The sequence below is a fragment of the Hakea prostrata genome, chromosome 7 (assembly GCF_041222555.1).
Source record: "Hakea prostrata isolate BN-2017 chromosome 7, UWA_Hpros_2, whole genome shotgun sequence".
Lineage (NCBI taxonomy): Eukaryota > Viridiplantae > Streptophyta > Magnoliopsida > Proteales > Proteaceae > Hakea > Hakea prostrata.
In genome coordinates, this window is record NC_142606.1 from 71,959,484 (window position 1) to 71,983,092 (window position 23,609).

General features: G+C 39.8%; 1 protein-coding gene across 4 annotated transcripts in view; it reads right to left on the reverse strand.

Moving 5' to 3' along the window:
• Positions 1-19,400, reverse strand: part of LOC149011984 (protein FLUORESCENT IN BLUE LIGHT, chloroplastic-like) — a 33,759-nt gene extending 14,359 nt beyond the window's left edge. For 3 of the 4 annotated variants that reach the window (XM_089160688.1, XM_089160685.1, XM_089160687.1), the window contains exons 1-5: positions 19,216-19,400; positions 17,937-18,244; positions 15,248-15,410; positions 13,955-14,275; positions 11,251-11,437 (exon numbers count right to left, since the gene is read on the reverse strand). In XM_089160688.1, the coding sequence (XP_089016814.1) occupies positions 11,251-11,437; positions 13,955-14,275; positions 15,248-15,410; positions 17,937-18,244; positions 19,216-19,327 (1,091 nt within the window). In that variant the 5' untranslated portion in view covers positions 19,328-19,400. Of the gene's footprint in view, positions 1-11,234; positions 11,438-13,954; positions 14,276-15,247; positions 15,411-17,936; positions 18,245-19,215 lie in introns of those variants that run through there. The other variant, XM_089160686.1, reaches the window with a different exon arrangement.
• Positions 19,401-23,609: the final 4,209 nt, after the last annotated feature.

Below are 23,609 nucleotides of genomic sequence, written 5' to 3' on the forward strand. Positions count from 1 at the left end.
CCGAGAGTGTTCTTAAGAAGAGCCTAGGAGAGTTCTTAACAAGTTTAAGAACCCAGGAGCGCCCTTCAAATCAACGAAGAACCCAAGAGAGTTCTTGACAAGTTCAAGAACCCGAGAGTGTTCTTAAGAAGAGCCCAGGAGAGTTCTTAAAAAGTTTAAGAACCCAGGAGCGCCCTTCAAATCAACGAAGAACCCAAGAGAGTTCTTGACAAGTTCAAGAACCCGAGAGTGTTTTTAAGAAGAGCCCAAGAGAGTTCTTAACAAGTTTAAGAACCCAGGAGCGCCCTTCAAATCAACGAAGAACCCAAGAGAGTTCTTGACAAGTTCAAGAACCCGAGAGTGTTCTTAAGAAGAGCCCAGGAGAGTTATTAACAAGTTTAAGAACCCAGGAGCGCTCTTCAAATCAACGAAGAACCCAAGAGAGTTCAAAGGCGTCACACTCGGGACATCACTCGGGTAGCCACTCGGGAGAATTTCCCCACCTCTCATGAAAGCCCAAGGAAGGCTCTCATAAGATGGAATTTCTCAAACATGTCACACTCGGGACATCACTCGGGTAGCCACTCGGGAGAATTTCCCCACCTCTCATGAAAGCCCAAGGAAGGCTCTCATAAGATGGAATTTCTCAAAGGCGTCACACTTGGGACATCACTCGGGTAGCCACTTGGGAGAATTTCCCCACCTCTCATGAAAGCCCAAGGAAGGCTCTCATAAGATGGAATTTCTTAAAGGCGTCACACTCGGAACATCACTCGAGTAGCCACTCGGGAGAATTTCCCCACCTCTCATGAAAGCCCAAGGAAGGCTCTTATGAGATGAAATTTCTCAAAGGACTATTCCAAGGCTACACATTCGGGACCCTATTTGGGCAGTTTATCTGGAATAAAGACCCAGGAGTACTCAACGCATAATAACCTCTAAGGCATTCCGCTAGGGGAGTGACTCGAGTGGATACTCGAAATAAGTCAAAAGAAGCTTAATGCCTCAGTAATACGCAAAGGATTACAGGCTAATTTTTTGCAAAGCAAACAAGTTTCAAATAAGACAAGTTCCAAACATGTGGCCACAAGGACCAATATTACATAATACCATCAAAATCCAGCAAAGTTAAAGTTTTCAAAGATAAAATTCCAAAGATAAATTTCAACTCTCGGGAGGATTCCTAGATTTGGGAAGCTTGTCGTCATCAGGCCCGTCGTCACCAGGAGCTTCTTTCTCGTGACTCTCTCCAGAGCCCACCTCTTCATCTTCATCAATATAGAGAAGAGGATCGGGAGGGCTAAAAGGTTATTTGCATTCAATCCCTTCAAGCACGGCTCTTTCAAGAGTCTCATAAACATTACCATCCAGCATCCCGGCTAATTCCTTCGGGTTAGGAATGTCAACCCGTCGAAGAACTTCTGTGAAAGCATCATTTAGGCCGAGACGATAGGTTGAAGCGGAGAGAGCCAACTGAAGTTTCTTGAACTGAGGGGTTCCAAGATAAGAAGTGATGATCTCCTTTTGGACGACATTAGGCACCTCGTTTGCACTAACGGGAAGTTTCCCTGCCCGAACTTCAGAACGAAGCTGGAAGGCAATAGACTCCATTTCGGCCTTCTCACGTGCAAGTTTCTCCTTATCTCTAAGGGCCTCGTCCAAGTCATTCTTCGTCTGAGAAAGCTCTTCTTTGAGGGCTGACTTTCTCTTGGACACCTCCTTCAGCTTTAAACTCTTTTCTTCATCCCGTTTCTTCAGAGCCTCAGCCTTCTTGATAGACTCAAAAAGCTCCATGACAGACCGTTCGCGAGCCTTCTCAACATCCCGAAGCTGGTTAGCCAGATGCTCCGAGAGAATCATGCACTCTCCCATATAATGTGCCCCTCCAGAGAAATACCTGAAGAAAATTTGGAATACCATATTACAGAAGTTATTTCGAGAGCTACAAAGGAAGAAGAAAAGAGAATTACCTGTAAGCGTTGGCATAAAACTTCTCGTCCGGAAGATCTTTCAGGTGCTTACTATCCGAGGGGATCATCCCTTCGAGAAGCCAAGACCTGGCAACATTAGGATCCCCCAGAACCGTATCACTTGAAGTTAAGTCCCATCCGGGAACGAACACGGGGGACTTTGGGAATCCCCCTCGGCAGCATCCTCACCGTCCCGAAGCCTCTTGGAAGGCCTACCCGAGCGGCTGGATGGGGACACCTGAGGAACGCCTATCTCGGGAGGACCTCCTCCAACTGAAGAACTCTTCTTGGTAGTCTTCTTACCCGAAGGTTTGGACGAGTCAGGAGCACTGAGGGCTTGGACGACAGGACCAATCTCTTTAGCTCCGCCTTTCTTCACTGGTTTTCGGGCGAAAGCTTCTTTGGTGTTCCCACTTGTAATAGCCCGAAGAGCATTGATGTCCAATTTGTTAGCCACTGCAACAACAAACGAAGAAGATTAGAAGATGCAAGATAAGGAAATCCACAAAATTGAAGAGTGTCAATGAATAAGGGGCTCACCCTGAGAAAAGCCCCACAACTGAAGAATAGAAGGATACTCAGGCAAGTATCCGTGAACTGCGGCTGAGTCTCCTTCAACCTGGATGATCTTTTCTAAAGCCACTTCTTCGGCAGCGGACAACTCAACAAGATTATTGGGTTCTTTAAGATCTGAGTTGGTTTTCTTCACAAAAGCAGTCGGGAATGGCGGCGGGACTGGGGGCTTGCAGAAAAGAAAGTGATGTCTCCACCCCTTGGTGGACGTAGGCATAGACCCCAACAAAATGATTTTACCCGACCAATCAACCGCGTCAGTTGCCTGACGATGAAGAGATAGCCAACCCCCCTTTGATTGACTTTTAACTTCGAAGAAACGTTGAAGAAGGGGGAATGTTGGTTTGACTCCAACATTATAACAGAAACCAACAAAACAAGTGACATTTCTCCAACTATTTGGAATAAGGTTGGAAGGAGAAATTCCATAATGAGTTAGAAGGTCTTCAATAATTTTCTGGATGGGAAGGCGAAGACCTCCTAAGAAGGCATCATAATAAAGGGAGAAGGCCCCATCAGGGGGCTCTCCAACCCGACTAGACAGAGACGGGAGCAAGAAGGAATAATCCTTTGGAATCTCACAGAAATCCCTCAAACGCTTGAGATGGTTTTGGGTAAGATCTCCAGGACAGAATTTGGGACCCGAGAGCTTGAGGTCATAGTCAATATGAGAAGGCGTTTTTGGCTTATTCCTTTCTTCAAGAGTTGCCTCTTCGAAAGCAACTCCAGTATGGAGAAATGGTGGCCAACAATTCCAGCAATCTTGAGGACGAGAAAGGGGTGGACGAGGCGAATAATGCCTCTGACTAACCACTCGGAATTGAGCAGGAAGAGATTGACTAATACTATCAACCTCTTGCTCAGCCAAGGAATCCACAGAAGGATCAAAATTGACTAAGTCTGTTCCTAAATCAAAGCATAGGGGTTTTTGGTCATGAGGGTCGTCCCTAGCTAAGTCAGCCGCCGCTCTCACAATATGAGAGTCAGGAGAATCCGAGAGATCATCTTTGCTAGAATAAAGCATAGATTGAGTTCGGGAAGACATCTCGGGACTTGAGATTTCAGTAGTCGGGACCTCCAGTCGGGAGGTGGCTCGGGCTAATTCCTTGCCTTTTCTCAACTTGTCCATAATAAAGAAATGACAAAGGAAAAGAAATTGAAGAGATGAGTTAGAGATGACTTACTGGTTGAAGAGTTGGAAGAGCGGGTTGAAGAAAGCAATAAGCTAGCAACGCAGTTTAAGGAGACTCAGAGAGAATTTGCAAGCAAAAAAGTGAAAATGAGGATTGAACCTCTATTTATAGTGAGGAGGAGGAAGATGAAGAGACGCATCCAATGGTTGGGAATCAAGCAAGGCGACGGACGAGATCTAGTACATGAAAGGTCACGATCCAATGACCGAAGATGAAAGGACATGACGGTTGAGATTGAAAAGGCTCAAGATCTTAATCGAATGGTCTACGATCAAGGTATCTCAATGGTTGAGATTGTGTAAACATTGACATATCAGGAGCTGCAATAATGGTGAATCAATACAATGGTTGGGAGTTACAAATCACAACTTTTAAGAAGACTTTGGAGAAATGATGGCTATCATTCAATACGACGCTTTGAAATTTCTCCAGAAGAATAAGACTTTCTTAGAAACATGAGAATAACATTCCATACGTTCGAGAAGTCAATCGCATGGAATGGGGGGCTCTGTTGTGGGGAACTAAGGTCCCGAGTCCCCCCCCCTTGGGAGAGATACACCCACCTCGGGCTGGTCATCTCTTCCTTCATAAAAGGCCCCGAGTGCCTCATTCGGGAGAGATACATACCCGACTTAAGTTGGTGTATCTCTTCCTTGGCAAGCCACGCTCGAAGCAAGTCCCAGAAGGCCTTCTTGACTATGTCAACGAGAGTTAGTTACGGATAATTACTCAGCTTATCCGTTCCGAGAATTGGGGAGATGAGTCAACAGATAAGGGCTCTATCTGGTGCGACAAAGAAGGAGTTGTTATTCCAAGGATACTCCACTCACTCTCCAACCGTCGATCCAAAACTAAGGAAGCGCCGCCTCCAGGTAACTTCTATATAAACCCATCTCCCACATGGAGAAAGGTACGAGAAATCATCTGAGTAATTATTCATTACGTTCTTGAGAACTCTCTCAAGAACTCTTATTGTTGCCTAGGCTGACTTGGGCGTCGGAGGCGGTTCCCCGGCCAAAACTTGACTGGACCATTCTTGTTTTCTTTGTGAGTGCAGGCACCTCAGCTATTCCAACTTGGCTGTAGAGCTCTTAAGGTGGTCATCTCAGTATCCGGCCCTCGAAGAAGTTCTAGACGCAACACCTTTGTTATCTTTCTTTTTTTTTTCTCCTATTTTGTCCTAAGGTTGCAGCATTTTTTTTTGTGCTCATTCTACTTCAAGTTTTGGAAAATTGATTTGAGTGATATCTACCTCAGTTTAATGTCTTCACTTACACGTAACTCAATCATGAGTACGGCTGAATCAAAAGGATCTCAAAGAGATCATGTAAACGTTCAAATTACATCTATCAAGCTCAAAGGTAGTTCTAATTACTTGTTGTGGTCACAAGCGGTTCGGGTGTACATACTTACAAAAGGTAAGCTTAAGTTCATTGAGGATGAACCTCCTGCTGAGACTGGCAAATCCTATTTTAGTTGGATCCAAGATGATGCACTTGATATTGCAGCGAATGTTATGTTCCATAAGACTGTAAAGGGAATATGGGATGATTTGCAAGAGACTTATTCCCAAGCTAAAAATATGACTCGGATTTTTAGTATTTATGAAAAGCTATTTCAATTTTAGCAAGCTAACAAGTCTCTGCAGGATTATTACAACTCCTTTAAAGGCATGATGGAGGAGTTGAATGTCTTTCAACCTCTCATCACTGATATAGAGAAGCTGAAGGCCCAACGGAATGAATTTGTTGTGTCTAAGTTTCTTGCAGGATTGAACCCTGAATTAAAATCTGTCAAAGGGCATCTTCTTGCTAGTGAGCATGTCCTTAATCTTAGTGAAGCATATTCTAGACTTCAACGTATTGCCTTGCCTGAAGGGAGTTCTCCAAAAAAAAGTTCTAAAGGAGAAAATTCAGCCTTCACTACCTCTTATGGAAGGGGACGTGGGCGTGGTTCAGGGGGAGTTAGTAGGTCTTCATGAGGTTGTGGTGTTCAACTGTCTAATAAGACATCTTGACTTTGTACTCATTGCGGTAAAACAGGGCACTTAGTGGAAGCTTGTTGGGCCAAACATGGAAAACCAGAGTGGGCCAAGCACCTTGCCAATCATGCCGTTTCTGATGGTGGTACTGATATTGTAGCAAACAACGATAGTGGTTCTGGATCTTCTTTAGGGGACTTGTCTAATACTCTAAGAGATGATGTAAGCCAAATCCTTCGCCGATTGCAAAATATTGAAACTGGCGCTTCCACATCCACTAGTAATTCTGCTGCCACACTTTCTCATGCAGGTAACACAGCACTTCTCACTTCTACTCCCACCCCTTGGATCATCGATTCAGGGGCTTCTTCCCATATGACTGGTAAGTCATCACTTTTTAGCTCTTTTTCTAAATCTACCACTAAAAATTTTGTTGTCATAGCTAATGGGACTTCCACACCTATTCTAGGCTCTAGAAGTGTTTCTCCCACACCTTCTCTTACTTTATCATCTGTACTTCATGTTGCTAACTTTCCTTTTAACTTACTATCTGTTAGTCAATTAACTAGCACTAAACTGCTCTGTGACTTTTACTCCCACTTATTGTGTTTTCCAGGACCTTCACATGAGGAAGACGATTGGTGGAGGGTGTGAAAGGAACGGACTCTACTATCTGGACTATGCTACCCCTATTACGGTTCTTTCTGATGATTGTGTAGATGCTCTCCAGTGGCATTGTCGTTTAGGCCATCTGTCTTTACCTAGATTAAAAATTTTATTTCCTTCTTTTAAATCAGTGTCTAGATTAAATTGTGAAGCGTGTGAGTTAGGGAAGCATCATCGTGCCACCTATCCTCCACGCTCTATCTCTCGTAGTGAGTCCTTATTTTCTTTTGTTCATTCCGATATTTGGGGTCCTTGTAGAATTAGTAATAGGCATGGTTTTCGATATTTTGTTACTTCTGTGGATGATTTCTCCCGTCTTACATGGTTGTATCTTTTAAAGGATCGGACAGAGTTCTTAACTACATTTAAAAGTTTTATTCATGAAATCCGGACTCAATTTTCTCTTCCTATTAAAATTTTTCGGTCTGATAATGCTTTAGAATATGTGCAACATGATATATCTAACTTGTGTGATTCTCTTGGAATGGTTCATCAAACCAGTTGTTCATTCACTCCCAAACAAAATGGAGTGGCTGAACACAAAAATCGTCACCTCTTGGAGGTTGCACGCGCTGTTTTGATTCAGAAGAATGTTCCAAAGAGTTACTGGTGTGATGCGATTTTGACTGCTGGTCATTTAATTAATCGCATGCCTATGCCTTTGCTTTCTGAAAAATATCATTTTTCAATTGTTTTTCCCAATAGAGAACCGTTTTCAGTTCCACCCAAAATTTTTGGTTGTGTGTGTTTTGTTCACATACCACATCCTTTGGATAAACTTTCCCCCCGTTCTATTAAGTGTATTTTTCTTGGGTACTCACGAACTCAAAATGGTTTTTGCTGTTATGATCAAGTTCTCGCAAACAATTTACAAGTGTGGATGTGACCTTTTTTGAAGACACTCCTTATTATCTTAGTCAATCTGTGTCTGTTGAAAACTGTGTTTTGGATGATACTCCTCCTATTCCCTCTTTAGTTCCTTCCACTAACAATGTTCCTCTACAGGTTTATCAGCAAAGACATAAGTTGCTAGAACATATTGTGGATAGTAGAGTTCCTCCTAACAATATTAGCGGCTCTCCTTTAGTGGAGCCTAAAGCTGGCCCTACGGATGTTCCTTCTTCATCCTCTCCACTGGCGGATTCCTTTAGTGGAGATCCCACTCCGCCTTCAGATGACTTACCAATTGCTTTAAGGAAAGGTACTCGTACTTGCACTTTACACTCTAACATTGTTTATCCTGTTTCCAATTTTGTTTCTACCTCTCATCTCCCTCCTAGCGTTCGTTGCCTTGCTTTGTCTATGTCTGCCGTTCATATTCCAACCCATCATACCGAAGCTCTTAAAATTCTTGGCTGGAAAGCCGCTATGGATGTGGAAATGGATGCTTTACATTCTCGTCATACATGGTCTTTAGTCAACTTACCTCCTGGGAAAGATGTGGTCCGCTGTCGGTGGGTGTATACTATTAAGTACCATTTTGATGGTATGGTTGAAAGGCTTAAGGCCCGCTTGGTGCCTAAGGGCTATACACAAACATATGGTGTAGATTATTTTGAGACTTTTTCTCCTGTGGCAAGACTTAATTCTGTCCGTGTCTTGATATCTTTGGCTGTGAATTATGATTGGACTCTTTTTCAGCTTGACATAAAAAATGCATTCTTATATGGTGATCTTCATGAAGAAGTTTACATGAAGCAACCTCTAGGGTATGTTGCTCAGGGGGAGGACAGTGTTCGTGTTTGCAGGCTTCATAAAGCGATTTATGGACTCAAACAGTCTCCATGGGCTTGGTTTGAGAAATTTAGCAAGACTGTGGAGTCTTTTGGTTTTGTACAATGTTATTCTGATCACTCTATGTTTGTTAGATGGTAGGATGATTGTGTTGTCATTATGGCAGTTTATGTTGATGATATTGTTCTTTTAGGCAATGATGTTGATGCAATCCATACAATTAAGGCACACTTACAAAAATCTTTCCAAACCAAAGATTTAGGTGATCTACAATATTTCTTGGGGATTGAAGTGATCCGCAGTAAACAAGGAGTAAGTTTGTCACAAAGAAAGTATGTGTTAGATCTTTTGACTGAGACTGGCATGCTTGCTTCTAAACCTAGCGACATTCCCATGGATCCTCAGTTGAAGTTAGGACGTGATGATTGTGACTTGTTAGATGATGTCTATCGTTACAGGAGTCTTATTGGGAAACTTATTTATCTTACTGTTACTCGTCCTGATATTTCTTATTCTGTTGGTGTGTTGAGTCAGTTTATGCAGTCTCCTAGGAAGGCTCATTGAGACGCAGTGATGAGAGTGCTTCGGTACCTCAAGAGTGCACCCGGAAAAGGGCTCATCTATCGACCAAATCGGAGTATGGACTTGGTTGCCTTTTCTGAAGCAAATTGGGCTGGATCCGTCATTGATCGCCGGTCAACCACAGGTTATTGTACTTTTCTTGGTGGAAATCTTGTGACTTGGAAGAGTAAGAAACAGTCCACCATTGCTCGATCTAGTGCTGAAGCTGAGTATAGGGCTATGGCCCACACCACTGCTGAATTGACGTGGCTTCGTTCATTATTAGAGGAAATAGGATTTCAAGTTTCTACCCCTATGAAAATGTTTTGTGATAATCAGGCAGCCACTTACATTGTTAGTAATTCAGTGTTCCATGAGAGAACGAAGCATATAGAGGAAGATTGTCACTTTGTGCGTGATGCAGTGAAGAAAAAGCTTATAGCAACTCCTTTTGTGAGCTCTACTGACCAACTAGCTGATTTGTTCACCAAAGCTCTGTTCAGACCAAGTTTTCAGTCTATCTGTTGCAAGTTGGGCATGGGAGATTTGTATGCTCCAGCTTGAGGGGGAGTGTTGAAGTATACGTAAATTTGGAAGTTTTACTATTCACGTTACTGTTCACGTGAACAGCATTATACTATTGTTTTTATTATATTTTCTCTTTCTAATGTGGGAGTCTTGCTACATAAGTTTTGGGAGTTTTTAGAAAGCATAGTTTCTATTTTGGTGGTAGTTTATATATTCAGAACTTTCTATTTTAGGAGTTAGGAAGTTACTAAAGCTATAATATTTTGTTTCCTTTTTTCTAGAAGACAATTACTTGTCTCTCAAGTTGTATTAGATTCATTAGAAGCTATAAATAAAAGTGCTCTGTGATTCTAGACTCTTTAGCTAAGAATCACAGGTCTTTTCTACTGGTTCTTCATTTCTCTTCTATTCTTCTTCTTCTCTCTTTTCTTTGTTCAAGTTCAACTGCAATTTTTTTTGTTTAAAGCTTGTTTTCTAACAAAATCCATGCACCAAATGACTGTTGTAACATGGGTTCTTTTCTTCTTTTAATTTTTGGTTATTAAGATATTTTTGTCCTCGTACCTATTCTAGAATTTCCTCGTTTTATTAAAACTAAAGAGAGACTAAACGAATAGACACAAGCCATTATTCTAAATCTCAACAGTAACCTTCTAGGTCAGCAATTCCGAGACTAGTGCCTTGACCTGGTTTGGGCATGTTACAACCTTGTTGATAGCTCATAGCTTTTGCTGCTTTTTATATAAAGCTCATTGATCTCCACGCAAAAACTATGTGAGAGAAAAAAATTTCGAGTTACTTTTCTAACGTTAATTCCACTTGATGATTTTCCTTCTAGTGTGTTTTGCCTGAAAGTGAATGAAGAATCAATGAAATATTTTCTTTTATACCTTCACTATCCCACCCCTTCCCCCCTCCACTCCCACAAATCCTCAATAGAAAAGTAGGGGTGTCAATTTGGTATGGTATCGGTATGGTACCAAAACATTGACCCCATACTCTTACGATACAAACTACCAAACAGTACAAATATTTCATACCATTATACTGGAAGTTGGTAAGTATGGCACATTTGTATCATTTTGTCCATATGGATACCATCCATATAGCAAACTGTACAGGTATGACATACCAATACCATACCACATTTATTCAGTACAGTGTGGTACAGTATAAGCAGCACATGTTTGGTTTTTGTAAAATGCACAAGGTATGAATTGACACCCTTACAAAAAAGCCCCTGGAAGCACATCTACCATAATTGACTCAAGAATCATGCCAGCATGTTTTCAATTAATAATGGCTGTAGCCAGTACACAAGGTTCCCACATTCAGAAGGGTCTGGGGAGGGTCAAATATATGCAATCTTACCTCTCTTTCCAGGACTTGAACCCATGACCAAACTTCCACCTGAGCATTTGGCCAACACGCCAAGCATGACCTTTATATTTTCAATTAAATATAAAATATAAAACATAAATTGGTATATACTGTGATCAAAAGTTCAGTTACATTTCATTTTACAGCTAGCCAACAAACTTCTTAAGTGTCAAAACTCTTAAATCCAAACCTGAATAACAATAATTGGCTATACTAAAACTAGTTCTGCAGTAATGCACTAAGGAGCAAATAATATACCTGGTAACCTGACATGGTAAGTATGTTACAAGTACCTGTTTAATGGTCGATCAAATCCCATGGTGGTTTCCTGACTTTCTAATTTACCAGTTATCTAATTATAATATTCCATCAAAATGATGTGGCTTTAAAAGGTGCTTAGTGCGGCAAATACGAGACAACAGACACGAAACAGGTTATCTTGCACAATGATAGGTCATAATCTACATTTACAATACCACAACATTCACAAGATTCCTAAATATGATTTTTAAGTGCATTATGAAAAAGAATGATCTCTGATGGATGAGTGAATCTTGATACTAAAAAAAGGACTATCCTGCAGAGATATTGGCATTTAACCCTAATCTAAACTCTCTACTAATTATACAAAAATGTTACAGTATTGGAATGGACAGAGAGACAGAAAACTCAGTCCGTTTCTAACCTTGCAATGTACTTATCATAGAATTTTCCAGCTTGCTCAAGCTCCCCAAGCTCAGTATAACAGTCTGCTATTGCACCATAAGCTTCTGTGCTGCCCGAATCCTCTCCTCCTTGCTCAGAAATCTCCAGAACCATAGAGTGGTATTTTATCGCTTCCCGGTATTTCCCTTGCTTTTGCAGAGACGCCCCTGAAAGAAAAAGTTCAACATTAAGATGATAAATCAGTAGAAAAGGTTATCAATAATGCGTAGTTGTTAAGATAGATACATCAGTATGTATGTATACACATGCAAACCATTATCCAAACCCACATGATATCGAGAGGTGGAAATATTTTGGATCGGTCAGATTTTGGGTAGGAAAACTGTGTCTATGTAATTTACATTCAATTTGGATCTAGTTTGAACCCAGCATTCACACATAGACATACGTCCATGTCCCTTCTGGTTTAACCTCAGGTTGTCCTTGCCCAAACAGTTTATTTAAATTTGGATTTCTATGCTCATCAGCAAAATGTACAGTTGCTACCTATACTTAAAAGACGGTAATAATTCTAAAACAAGATTAAGGGAAGGGGGTAGGGAAATGGTCTTCTCAGCCTGGGTTTCTTACCCATCACTTTTATACCCACTGTTGAGTAAGAAATTAGTCCCTTGATTGATGACAAACTTGGCCACAAAATTCTAGTCTTCAATATCCACTCTTTACAATTTTTTTCTTTTTTTGGTTGGGGTTGGGGGGGGGGGGGGGGGAAGGGGGGGGGTGGAACCGTGGAAGTAGTAATTTAAGCTACCTTTACAAAGAACTAGAAATTTTCTAAAACTAATAGCAAGAAATTAATAAGACTGAAATAGAAACTACTAACCTAGTAAATACTGACAATGAAATAAAAAGTAACTAGAATCAGAAACAACCAAGGTTTTATAATTCAGCTTTTTAAAACAAAAGAAGGAATGACTGACTACATGCACATGAATATTGGTTAAGACTGTTATAAATTAGATCGCCACCATGCATGGAGACTGCAGGGTAATATACAAAACACATACTTTTGTGGTCTAACAAGTTCAAAACAAGCTGGAAAAAAAAATAGTATGATATTCTCTCTCCATTCCCATAAATAAAACATTTGTTCAAACCCAACAAAGTATTGGCTCTAAGGGTATCCATTATTCTTGAAGACATCCATGGCTACTAAAAAGAAAAGGACATCTGGCATTTCAGATGTTTCAACATACACAATAAAAAAAAACTGCTCAAAATTGCAACACATCAGCCCATTCATCAGATATGGAAACCTTGTTGATTAAACAAGTCAACAAGAACTAACTCAACAACATTTTAGCTTAACCTGGGGGCAGCTACTTTAATTGCATGGTAGGATTTGGGTTTGAAAATCTGTTTTTGCAACGGTTTTATGCCAGCTGCCAACCAAACCAAACCCTTTTCATCTCTTGGGTCCAGCAGTACAAAAAATGCCAAAAATATATCACAACAGAAGTGCTAAGTCCTTTCCATTTGGTTCAAATGTCTGCACATGCGTAAGCAGTTGAGTTTACCAAAACAAAATGACAAGACCTGCCATAAAGCAATCATCATCCATAACAAGTATTTAGTGTGGTTTGCTAATCCAATTTAGTGACTGTGAACCACTAATTATTTTCTAGAAGATCTTTGGCTAAGGTTTTCTTGGTAAACAAGTGTATTGCCAATGAAAAAATAATGTCTTCAGTAATTTCCCCATTAGCTAATAGCAAGCTATTTCCAAATGACAAAGCCAGAGTATAAAACCAGCAATATAGATAGAAGAAGACTGCTAGAAAGCCTATGAATTGATTGGCAGCCTCACCTTGCCAATTCTATTTATTGAGACTGTAAGTACAATATATGATATAACTCGTGTTGAAGAATAGAGGACGACTGCTAGAAAGCCTAACAATTGATTGGTAGCCTCGCATTGCCAATTCTATATATTGAGATTGTAAGTACAATAAATGATATAACTAGGAATGTAGGAGCCTAGCTAGACTAAGCGAAAGAATAAATAAAATAACCCACGTAAGGGGGAGAGAATGAGAGAGTTGGGGCTTCTACCATGTACACAAGAACTTATCCCAAGGTCTAACAATCTTAACTTTTAGCCTCAAGCATGAACCAGACAGGATGATCAACAACAAACTCAGCCTTATCCCAACTTAATGGGATCAGTTACATGGACCGAACAAAACCAAGTATGGAAAACATAGGTCTAAACAAAAGAAAGGGGAAAGGAGAGATGGACGGTGTTCTGAGAAATAAAAAATGGAAAATGACAAGCAAAAGATGAAAGTAAGAGAAAAGAGGTACAGCATGTCAAGTCAAAAAGCTCAGCTAAATGGGTCTTCTACATGGATCCTTGCCCTTTAAACCGCACAGGAGGATCCTGAGCAGGACATAAGCCAGTTAGCTGCTTCCAATTAGTACTTCCCCCTTCCCCCAAGTTGCTTATTCTACCTTAATGGTTCTACAAACCAACCATGCAAGCTGGAGAGGATTTCTTAAGTGATGCAACAGGTAAGTTGTAAGTAACTTAATTTGACCCAAGTTGTCCATTCTCTCCCTCTCTCTTTCTGTGTGTGTCAGAGAGAGAGAGAATGCCCTACTTATTTAAGGACAATTAACCTAAATAATATTTAGAGGAAGCAAAGAAAGTAGGAAATACAGACCCAGGCCTCTAGCAGCTTTTTTCTCCTCAATGGGATCCTTCATATTTTGTGCAAGCTCAAGAGCCGCCTTAAATTCCACAAATGCCTCCTCTGGATTTTGGTTCCTCAGGAAATTCTTCCCAGTTTTCAAACGTGAAATCAGTTCTTCCTTTCTTGGATCTACAAATACTTCATTCTCCGGAATTCTACTACCGACGGGAGCATAACTCAAACTGGGGGCATAGGACTCTATCTTTGCTTGCCTTCTCAGAGCTGCATTGATCTGGCGCAGCTGATCATTCAACCGTTTTAATTCCCCTCTCCTCTGTCGTGCAAGCAATCCTGAAAAGTCAATAGTATCTTAAGAGTGAAAATTCTAGTAAGAAACAACATGAATTCATGTTGTCGAACACTGATTTTCTCAAGGACTTCATTATCAGGCAACTCCAATATAGAAGCATTATCCATGCCATACACTAAAAAGTACAAATCACAATACCCAACCTGTATCATTGCGGCACCCAGATTCCACAGTTCAAGGGATGACGAAACATGTTCAGGAATTGGAAGGTGAATAAAACAAATGTTACCAGGTTGTTCCTTGTGGTTAATGTCGCCTACATGAATAGGCTAAAGAAATTTTTAGGAACCTCGTGACAAGGAACAAAAAGAGAACCCCTTGAGATTTGTCCAGACTTCAGTTGTCTAGGTACTAATGGTAACCTAAGACGGTAAGGATGCACAGCAGGCACCTGTGCCCGCCTTAATACAGGCACCTCCTATAGGGGTCTTTTGGTCCATTCCAGCCTTAAATACATGCTGGAATTAATTTTCAGAAATCTTATTTCTTCGTTTTCAAAGAGTCTTGATTAGTTAGAAGTCTTGTTTAATTTAAAGATGAGTACTTGGGTCCTTAAGAGTCTTCTTTAAAGAGGGAATCTTACAAGTCTTTATTATCAAGAAGAGTTCCTTTTCATTATGTGGGAATCTTAGTGTCTTAGGAGGAACCTATTTTCAAGGAGATTCCATTAGTTGTCTAGTTTAAATTAAAGTCTTTATTTGTGTGGCTGAGATTAATTTTTCTGGTGCATGGGCAAGTTTAACTTTTTTGGGATTGAAATATGGAAGGTGACTTAGAGGATTGGGCCTACAAGTGGATCAAATTCTGTTTCCAAGCAAGGTGTCCATTGTGCAATGCCTTGCACTACAGGTATTAAATCACCACCTTTCCGATCTGTACCTCCATCAAATGAACAAAGTAAATAGAGTTCCACAAATGATAAAGAAGTAACTATAATTTTCAAGCTACCTCACCTCCAACAGTAGCTCCTATAAGAGCCACAGCAAGCAGCAGAGGCATGTTGAAAACAGAGTTCTCAGTTTCACATGTTCCTGCCAAAGCATTAAAAGGCACAGCCAACATCAAGATGTTTGCTAGAAGAAATGTTGCTGCTGGCAACCTGAAAGGTAACTTCCTCTGCACAAGACATAATATCAATCAAATGGTAGAACTCAGAAGTAATTGTACAAACACAGCACATAAATATGTACTCAATAATACAACAAAATTGGTAATCAATGGTCGATGGTTTGATAGCTTTTCAGCCTGTATGTAGGCCTGGAATCAAAGATATGATCCCAAGCCATAGACTTCTACACTGGACGTTGAAAAGTTATTGATGCAGGCCCACATCTGAGTTAACTGACATGGTTGGATGTGCTTTTCATGGGTTATGATCATCATAACATCCATATTAGGAGATGATTTAAAGCTTCCCCTTTTAGATAATCCTTCTACAAGTTAGGCATGTGAGTAATCTTTCTGCAACTACAAATTTGATTTTGGAAAGAGCCACTCACTAGGTCACTGTTTAATCCCTGGGCTACTTATGCGTCATCTTTACTCAAAGCCTGCCTTTAATTTTAATTGTAACCTTTTTAGCTGAGCTGGATTAGGTTTCAATGAGTTATGCCTTGTTTCAAGTTGGTTTCTGCATTATTTTACAGTATCCTTATCAGTTAATACTCTCTCCAAGGCAGGTTACTGGCCGAAGGGGTTTTAGGTCTAGTTTGAGTCTCTATGTTAGTTTGTAAGGGGCCATGACACAGCAAATGAATCTAATAAATAAAAAGTTGGCTTTGCCTTTCTGGGTTCTGTGGAGATATAGTAGCTCACCATGGTGATTCTAGGAAGCCTTGGCAGTGATTCCAAGGTTGGGATATTGGCAGAGAGCCAATCCTATAGGTCAGTTGTCTTTTTGGTTTCTGAGGAGATATGGTAGTGCATGGCAGTGATTGGTGGGATTTAGAAGAAAGCTAATCCTATAGATCAGGTGGTGATTCATGATCATATCTTTCTAAGAGTTAACCGTACTAATATTCTATATCAAGTTTCAAATTACTGATCAACTGCTATTGCTAAATCTGAATGTATTTCCTGATATGTTCTTTGAGCTGTATTATCCATCTATTTCAGAAATACTTCTCTTTACTAAAATTTGTCAATTATGACCAAAGAAACCTGATTTCTTATCCATGTTTTTGGTCTCTACTTGATCTATATACATTCTTTCTTTCTTTTTTTCTCTCTTTATATCTTTTTATGTTGTGGGTAAAAAGTTCATCTTTATACGATTGCTATTACATTGGTATATTCTGATTGAAAGTTGAAACCCATAAAACTGTCCATCGAATCCTGCAGCTTTCAGCATAGATAAACAACTCCTACTAATATTGTTTCAATATAGAGTATCTGACCAAGCGACCATCAAAGCTTTTCATAGTATGCAGAATTGTTCTCTCTACCACAACCCATCCAAATAGAGGAATGCGCAGATCAGATATACCTTTACTCTGTTAACTGATTCTCTTGAACCTGATTGGTCCTTCATGCAATCCTGTCACAACTTGATCTCTCACTAGTTCAGGATTAATACTACTAATTATTCTACCCTAAGATCTTCTAGCTCAGAGAGTGTTTTGTTGTGCTATGCCACCGAAATCTTCCTTTTTGTCTTGTATTGGGTCCCAAGAATGGATTGGATCGAAATGACTTCCTTTTCGAACCCAATTGTATGTCTTCCTTGGTCAAGGGTCAGAGTACTTGGGCCTAGTAAAAAGATCTCAAACAATCTTTCTTCTGCGGTTATGAGTTTCATTTGCTTATTCCACTCCTCTAGTTCATGTAATTGAAGAGGTAAGCTAGCTTAGTGAATCATTTTCAGACTATAGCTTGCCTTGAACCTGACATCCTTCAAATCTGAACAAATTCTTTAGAACCTTCAACATGCACCATTTTAACTAGTTCAGGAACCAATTCAGTCTCAATTTAAATTTTAATTACATCAAACCTTTTTTTACAAATTTATCACTTCAGACCCAACTACCTTCTTGCTTATACAGTACCATTTTTATCCTTCCATTTTTGCTTAGCTGAAAATTCATTTTCGTTATCTAACAATTCAGCATCAGCAATTGAGCCAATAAGACATGGACGCATGGTACCTTTCATCTCAGGGTTTCTCCTTTTCATCCCATTCTCAAAATAGGGTCCTGCTTAACATCATCAATTGCTAAAATATATATCTGAAACATAATGTACCATATCTATCAAAATTCAAAAGGTATGGATATTTCAGTTCTAAATACATTGAAATAGTCACAAAAATGTCAGAACTAAAGGCATTTTGAGGGTATTTAGCCAGCTCAACTCCACATTGATTCTTGCATCCATTCTAGCGTTATTAATTTTTCATTTATACTTGCAATTTTCATATCAAAGAACTTCTAAATTCTGACAAATATAAATTTCTCATTCTTTTTTCCTTTTCTGGTAAAATAAGTTCCCCATTCTAGATACCCACAATCCAAAAACATACAAACGCTGGTCATGTCTATGTTACAACATAGTCACGAAATAATGAATTGAGACCATTGAAACAACTGCAAAGTATATATATATATATATATATATATATATATATCATGGGGAGACTCACCATACCTGATGAGCGAATAAGCATCCCACAGTGCAATGGTCACTATCTTCCAACTGTTGGCCATTTCCCTCAAACTCGGCTAGTTGGGAACCATCAAGTCGACAACCCATGGAATGACAGGTTGACAATAACATGCTTGTCTCAAACATTATCTGGTTTCTGATAGATGAGTCACTGAAGAACGACTTTAATTTCTCCCCTCTAAACAAAACAAAACCAAGTTTTTCTGATTTTCCCAATGCTTTTGCTTCCAACACGTGCTTAAGAATCTTTTCAATATTAAAATTCAATATGTCATCAAGTCCAAGTGTTGCTGCAGGCATAAATACAGAGGATAAAAAGTAATATGTGAGCCACAGATGTCGCAAATAATTCATTATTATCCTAGAAATATTGTTCATAAACTGTATTTCCACATATACAGTTTAAAGTTAATGTGTTCTTATATGTAGGGAAATCTGTGCTGTAACCAAGGATTGTTACACAAGGTTGTGAATCTTGTGAGAGAGCATGGTCCTGCATGTGCAATGGGGCCGATGGAAGCGCACATCTTGCCATTAAGAGGACTGTAATTGCTGCAATTCATTTGGGTAGGCACTCATTTAGGCCCCTTCTGTGTCTGGGCATAGGGTGCACGCTCTCAGAAAATTTTCACCAGATATATAAGCCAACATTCAACCCAGACAAGAAAAACATATAAAAGAAGAAGCTGGGACACATGAATCAGAAAGAAAGAGTGAACTATGTAACACACGGGCAGCAGAAATCAAATACAAAGCAAGAAATCCGAACAAGGATGAAAACAGGCCATTGCCAGAGCAAAACAAGGATACCAGAATTAGCAGTAATATTGTAAAACTAATTGGAGGTCATTGCATAAAAGATGACAATTCTTTCCATTCAACTAAACTAAAACAAAGGTAGCTAATACTTAAAACGCCGTGTTATCATTCACTAAACAGTTCAATAAAACTGATAGTTAAATTGCAAATGATCGAGAAAACTCAGAATGTCAGATGAATGAAGACAAAAACCGAATCTAAACAGCAGGAGAACGCGCAAAATCAGAAGCTCAAAGCCTCGTCACAAGAGGAGAGGTAAGGTACCTCACTGACGGATATGATTTCAATCAATCTGACTTCTTTCAACTTCAAAGCGTGTGTAAGTAGAGTTGGAAGCAAGAAATATAAACGAGATGTTGAAAAGCCATATGCAGAGATTTCCACAATAACGAACATGAAAGCAGAAGCAGTAAACCAAAAATTAAGAATCTGAACTGCAGACCTGAAGCATTTCCCCTAGCATGAATTGGTGCTGGAGAGTATCCAGATTGCCTGTAAGCCTTACTAGAAATTGGGCGCGAAGAAGGGTACAGGCAACGGAGGGCAACCGCCATTTGAATGGATTTGGGAACTTCGGATAGGCTGTTTCTCTGTGCTTATGTATTTCTACCATTTCCACCCAAAGAAAACACATTTTCTTTTTTGTTTTTCCGGTGGACAAATACGTGTTTATATAGGGGATTAGAAAATCATTGGATAATATTGGGAAAATTACATGATTAGCCACTTTAAGGTTTTTCTTTAAAAAAATAACCACTCAATGTTTCACTTAACAAAACTAACTAAAACTAAGTTTAAGTTTACAAAACTAACCAAAATAATAATTTTTCATTCCTTTGACATTTTTAACCCCTAAAACTAAGGGAAAATCACTATTTTGTTCAAAAGGGAAAAATCACTAATTTTTCATTCCTTTTGGACATTTTTACCCCCATATTGGTAATGATTAATTTTAGGGGTAAAAATGTCCAAATTGATGAAAAATCAATATTTTGGCTAGTTTTATAAACCTAAACTCAGTTTTAGCTAGTTTTGTTAAGTGAAACTTTGAATGATTATTTTTGTAAATGAAAACTTAAAACTAATTAATCAAGTAATTTTCCTGATAATATTTGGTAATATGAATAGCCCCCCTCCTTGCGGAATAAATTACCGAACTAGAAATTTGCCAAAGTTGTGCCAATAGAGGATTAGTGGAGTAGTTGTAAACCTCATTTCTGAGAGGTTGTGGTTTCAACCCTTGTTTCGGTGGCATACGTAATATTCTCATATATAATTTTCCTATATATATAAAGCGTTGTTACAAAAAAAAGCTTGTCAAGTTTGTGTTTAATTTCCACCTTCAGCGCCCACTACCCAGCAGCCATATTATAAGGAGTCCCGATCATCTCCCTGACGGCTTTACAACCACAAACTATAGTAGGGCCGACAAGTAAAAAAAAAAAATATATATATATATATATATATATATATATATATATATATATATATATAATCTCATCACCTAATTTTGTGGGCCCTCTATAGTTTGTGCTCCCTTGACGTGGAGATGATCCGGACCCTTTGATAAACCTAAATACTGAAAAACCCTCAAAAGAGAAAAAAATATAAAGAATTTGCAATTGGATTAGAACAACTTTACAGTACATATCAAGAAGAGGAAACAAGGGAAGATGATGCAAACAAGATATTGTTGCAATCTTTGAAATTTTTTTTTTTTTTTTTTTTTTTCACTCTAAAATCTTCTCTTGTTGGAACTTGGGAGATACACTCTTTGTCCGACAATGTACAAATTGCATTTTATGGTAACTTTTTTTTTGGGTTCAAATATAATTATTTAGACATAGAGCTTGAAGAAGAAAGGATACAAAAGATCTATCAACCATAAAGTGAAAACAGATACTAAAGTCGTGCTCTTAACCAATATGGCCCTCTTAGCTAGGTCATTAGCTATTGAGTTTGTCAACTTAGGAACATGTTCAAAAACAACATGAGTCAAATTGTACGTTCAACTGTCAAGTAGGCAAGATGCTACAGCCACATTTGCATGATGATATAGCGATGTTGTCCAATGTGAAGATGCCGCCAGTGTTGTTGGCGGCCCTTAACAAGGGGGGGGGGAAAAAGGGGGGGGGGGGTATAGGGGGGGGTGAGTTGTGGTTGGGGGGGGGGGGAGGAAAGGGGGGGGGGGGAGATTGTGTTGTGTGGTGGTGGGGTGGGGGGGGGGGGGGGGGAGGGGGGAAAAAAGGGAGAAGTTGGGGTGAATATTTGGGGGGGAGAGGGAAAAAAACGGCTTTTGTTTTTGATGGGGTTTTTTTGGTCCAAATGAGTTGAAATTTGGTAGGTAACCTAATTTGATGCCAATAAACACAATGGAATGGTTGGTTTTGCCTAAAAACTCACCCAAATTTGTGTTCTTGATCGGCATATAATCGACTGTATATACCGGTAAAACTGTATTTTACAACCTTATTTTAAACAATTTAACTAACATAAATAAGCACAAAACTATTATATTACTGAAAATTAGTAAGAAAAATACAAGTATATAATAATAAAAATACAACTACTCAATACCAAGTACTATGCCTTGGTGGATCCATGTCTTCCAGCTCTGTCTCCGTTGATAATTGGGTACAAGGTCCATAGGCTACAACATTGAACTTCCGCTCCATTATTTTCTTGAAGTCATTCCAAGACATGTCATGCTGATGGTTGTTGACATACAAGGAAACCAAGCCTCTGTAGTTTTCATCATCCATGACGGTAAAACTACTCCCCTCAGGGGCGTAACGTGAACGGAGCTCTTCAATTGACATCGTAGCATCGAAAGGATATCTGTATGTTGCCTCCAACATAGCAGTTCTCTGTGAGCCAAATGGAGGCATAAGCGGGACACCCTGATGCTGATAACCCCAAACATCATTACCCCAACCACCATATGTACTGCCTTCCTGCGATGCCAAGCTCATGGAAGATCCATCATTATATCCATAGTGCGAACTCCTAGACGACATATCATCGTGTCCATAAGCGGAAGGGACACCATAGCCATAAGCAGGTGTGGAGCCTACAGACTCCTCCAAGGTCATGGACCCCATCACTCTTGACAACCTGTCCATCGGATCAAAATGGCCGTATGAGCCATATGATCGAGTATCATCACTATAACCATAGCCATACGACCCATACCCATGGTGGCCATGCATATGTCGCTGCTCCCCCCCGAAACTCCCCCTCCCTGGCCGATTGTAACTCGTAGGACGACCACGATAAAGCTCACCACCATGATCGTCATCCTGGGTGGCATGTGTGTATTGAGTCTCTCCAGTGTATCTCTGGGGGGGATCCTGTGCCTCTGATAATGGAACATGATATCGTTCCTGTACTCCTCCACCACCACTACCACCACCACCACCACCACCGTCGTCATCATCATCCCTCCGAGTATGACTGGGACTGGGAGCAAGGGTGTCATCTGGATCATCATCTTGCGTGCCAGGCAGCACCATCCAATCCTCATCCGTTGTGGCGGCAGCCGCCTGATGTACCTGCCCCTCTTGAGAAGCCATGTACTCATCTATATTAACTCCCGCAGCTTGAGCAATGATTGGGTCTGGCCTACCTCCAGGCTTGTCTAACACTGGCTCGCCCCTATCCAACAACCAATCCGTGAGTGGATGTTGGTCATCTACAGTGAGCTCGAAGATATCATCGAGCTGGATATCATTGTCTGGCCCATTGTTAGTATTTAAACGGGTATTCTCTAACTTTAGCCTCATGTTGTAGTGACAAAACACAAGGTCATTCAGGCGTTGACTTCCCAGCCTATTCCTCCTCTGTGAGTGAATCATCCCAAATGTACTCCAATTCTTCTCACACCCAGAGGCAGAGCAAGTCTGGGAGAGGATCCGCACTGCCACTCTTCAGAGGTTCTCTGCATCGCCCCCATATGGAATCCACCACTCAGCTGCATTATCACAAATAATGCAAGTTAATACTTTAATTCTTAACAAAAATCATACTTATATCACTTATATGTAAAATGTAAATGTAAATGTAATCATGCATCTAACATGGATCATAATTTTGTCGGTTTTGAATAGCAGCAACTGAACCAAAGGTCCCCAGTGCATCTCTAAAGTATTTTATCTGCAATAATTTGTATTGATGGTTAGCTAAATTCTTTCACAAATAAAAAGCAAGTACTAAGTTCTTACCTCCATATGGCAATTTGATTGAACCATTACGTTTGGCTCTAATTTCCCAATAACCTCCATAACGGCACCGAGCAGGTCTGACCGCAATCCCAAATTTTTTCTGTACCGATATTTTGGATTGAGATAATATGCTGCACAATTCACAAACTCACAGTCAAAGAATTAATATTTACTACAAGTTACAAATTATAATAATAAGTAGTAACTCACACTAACTACTTACCCGCCCTATGCATCGGATGCATCAGATGAGCGGTCCATCTACTATCAACAATGTTCAAGTATGCAACAAAACCTCTGGGGTTAGCTCTTTGGATTGCTGTTTTCATTCTCTCCAGGGCTGCATATATGTGCGGCATAGTGGGCCCCCTGAGGGAGGAATCAACCATACGTAAGACCTTTATTATAGGATCTAAGGTCTCCAACACAATTTTCACATTCCTCCAAAAGTCATCAGACGAGATTGTCGTCTATGCGGTGCACCCACTACTAGTACTGAATTATCACAAACACATTAAGTTAGTAATAAATAATTAAATACTACATAATAGATATTCATATTTCATAGTATAAATGTATAAGAAGTTAACAACTTGTTAAATCAAATAGTAGAGAC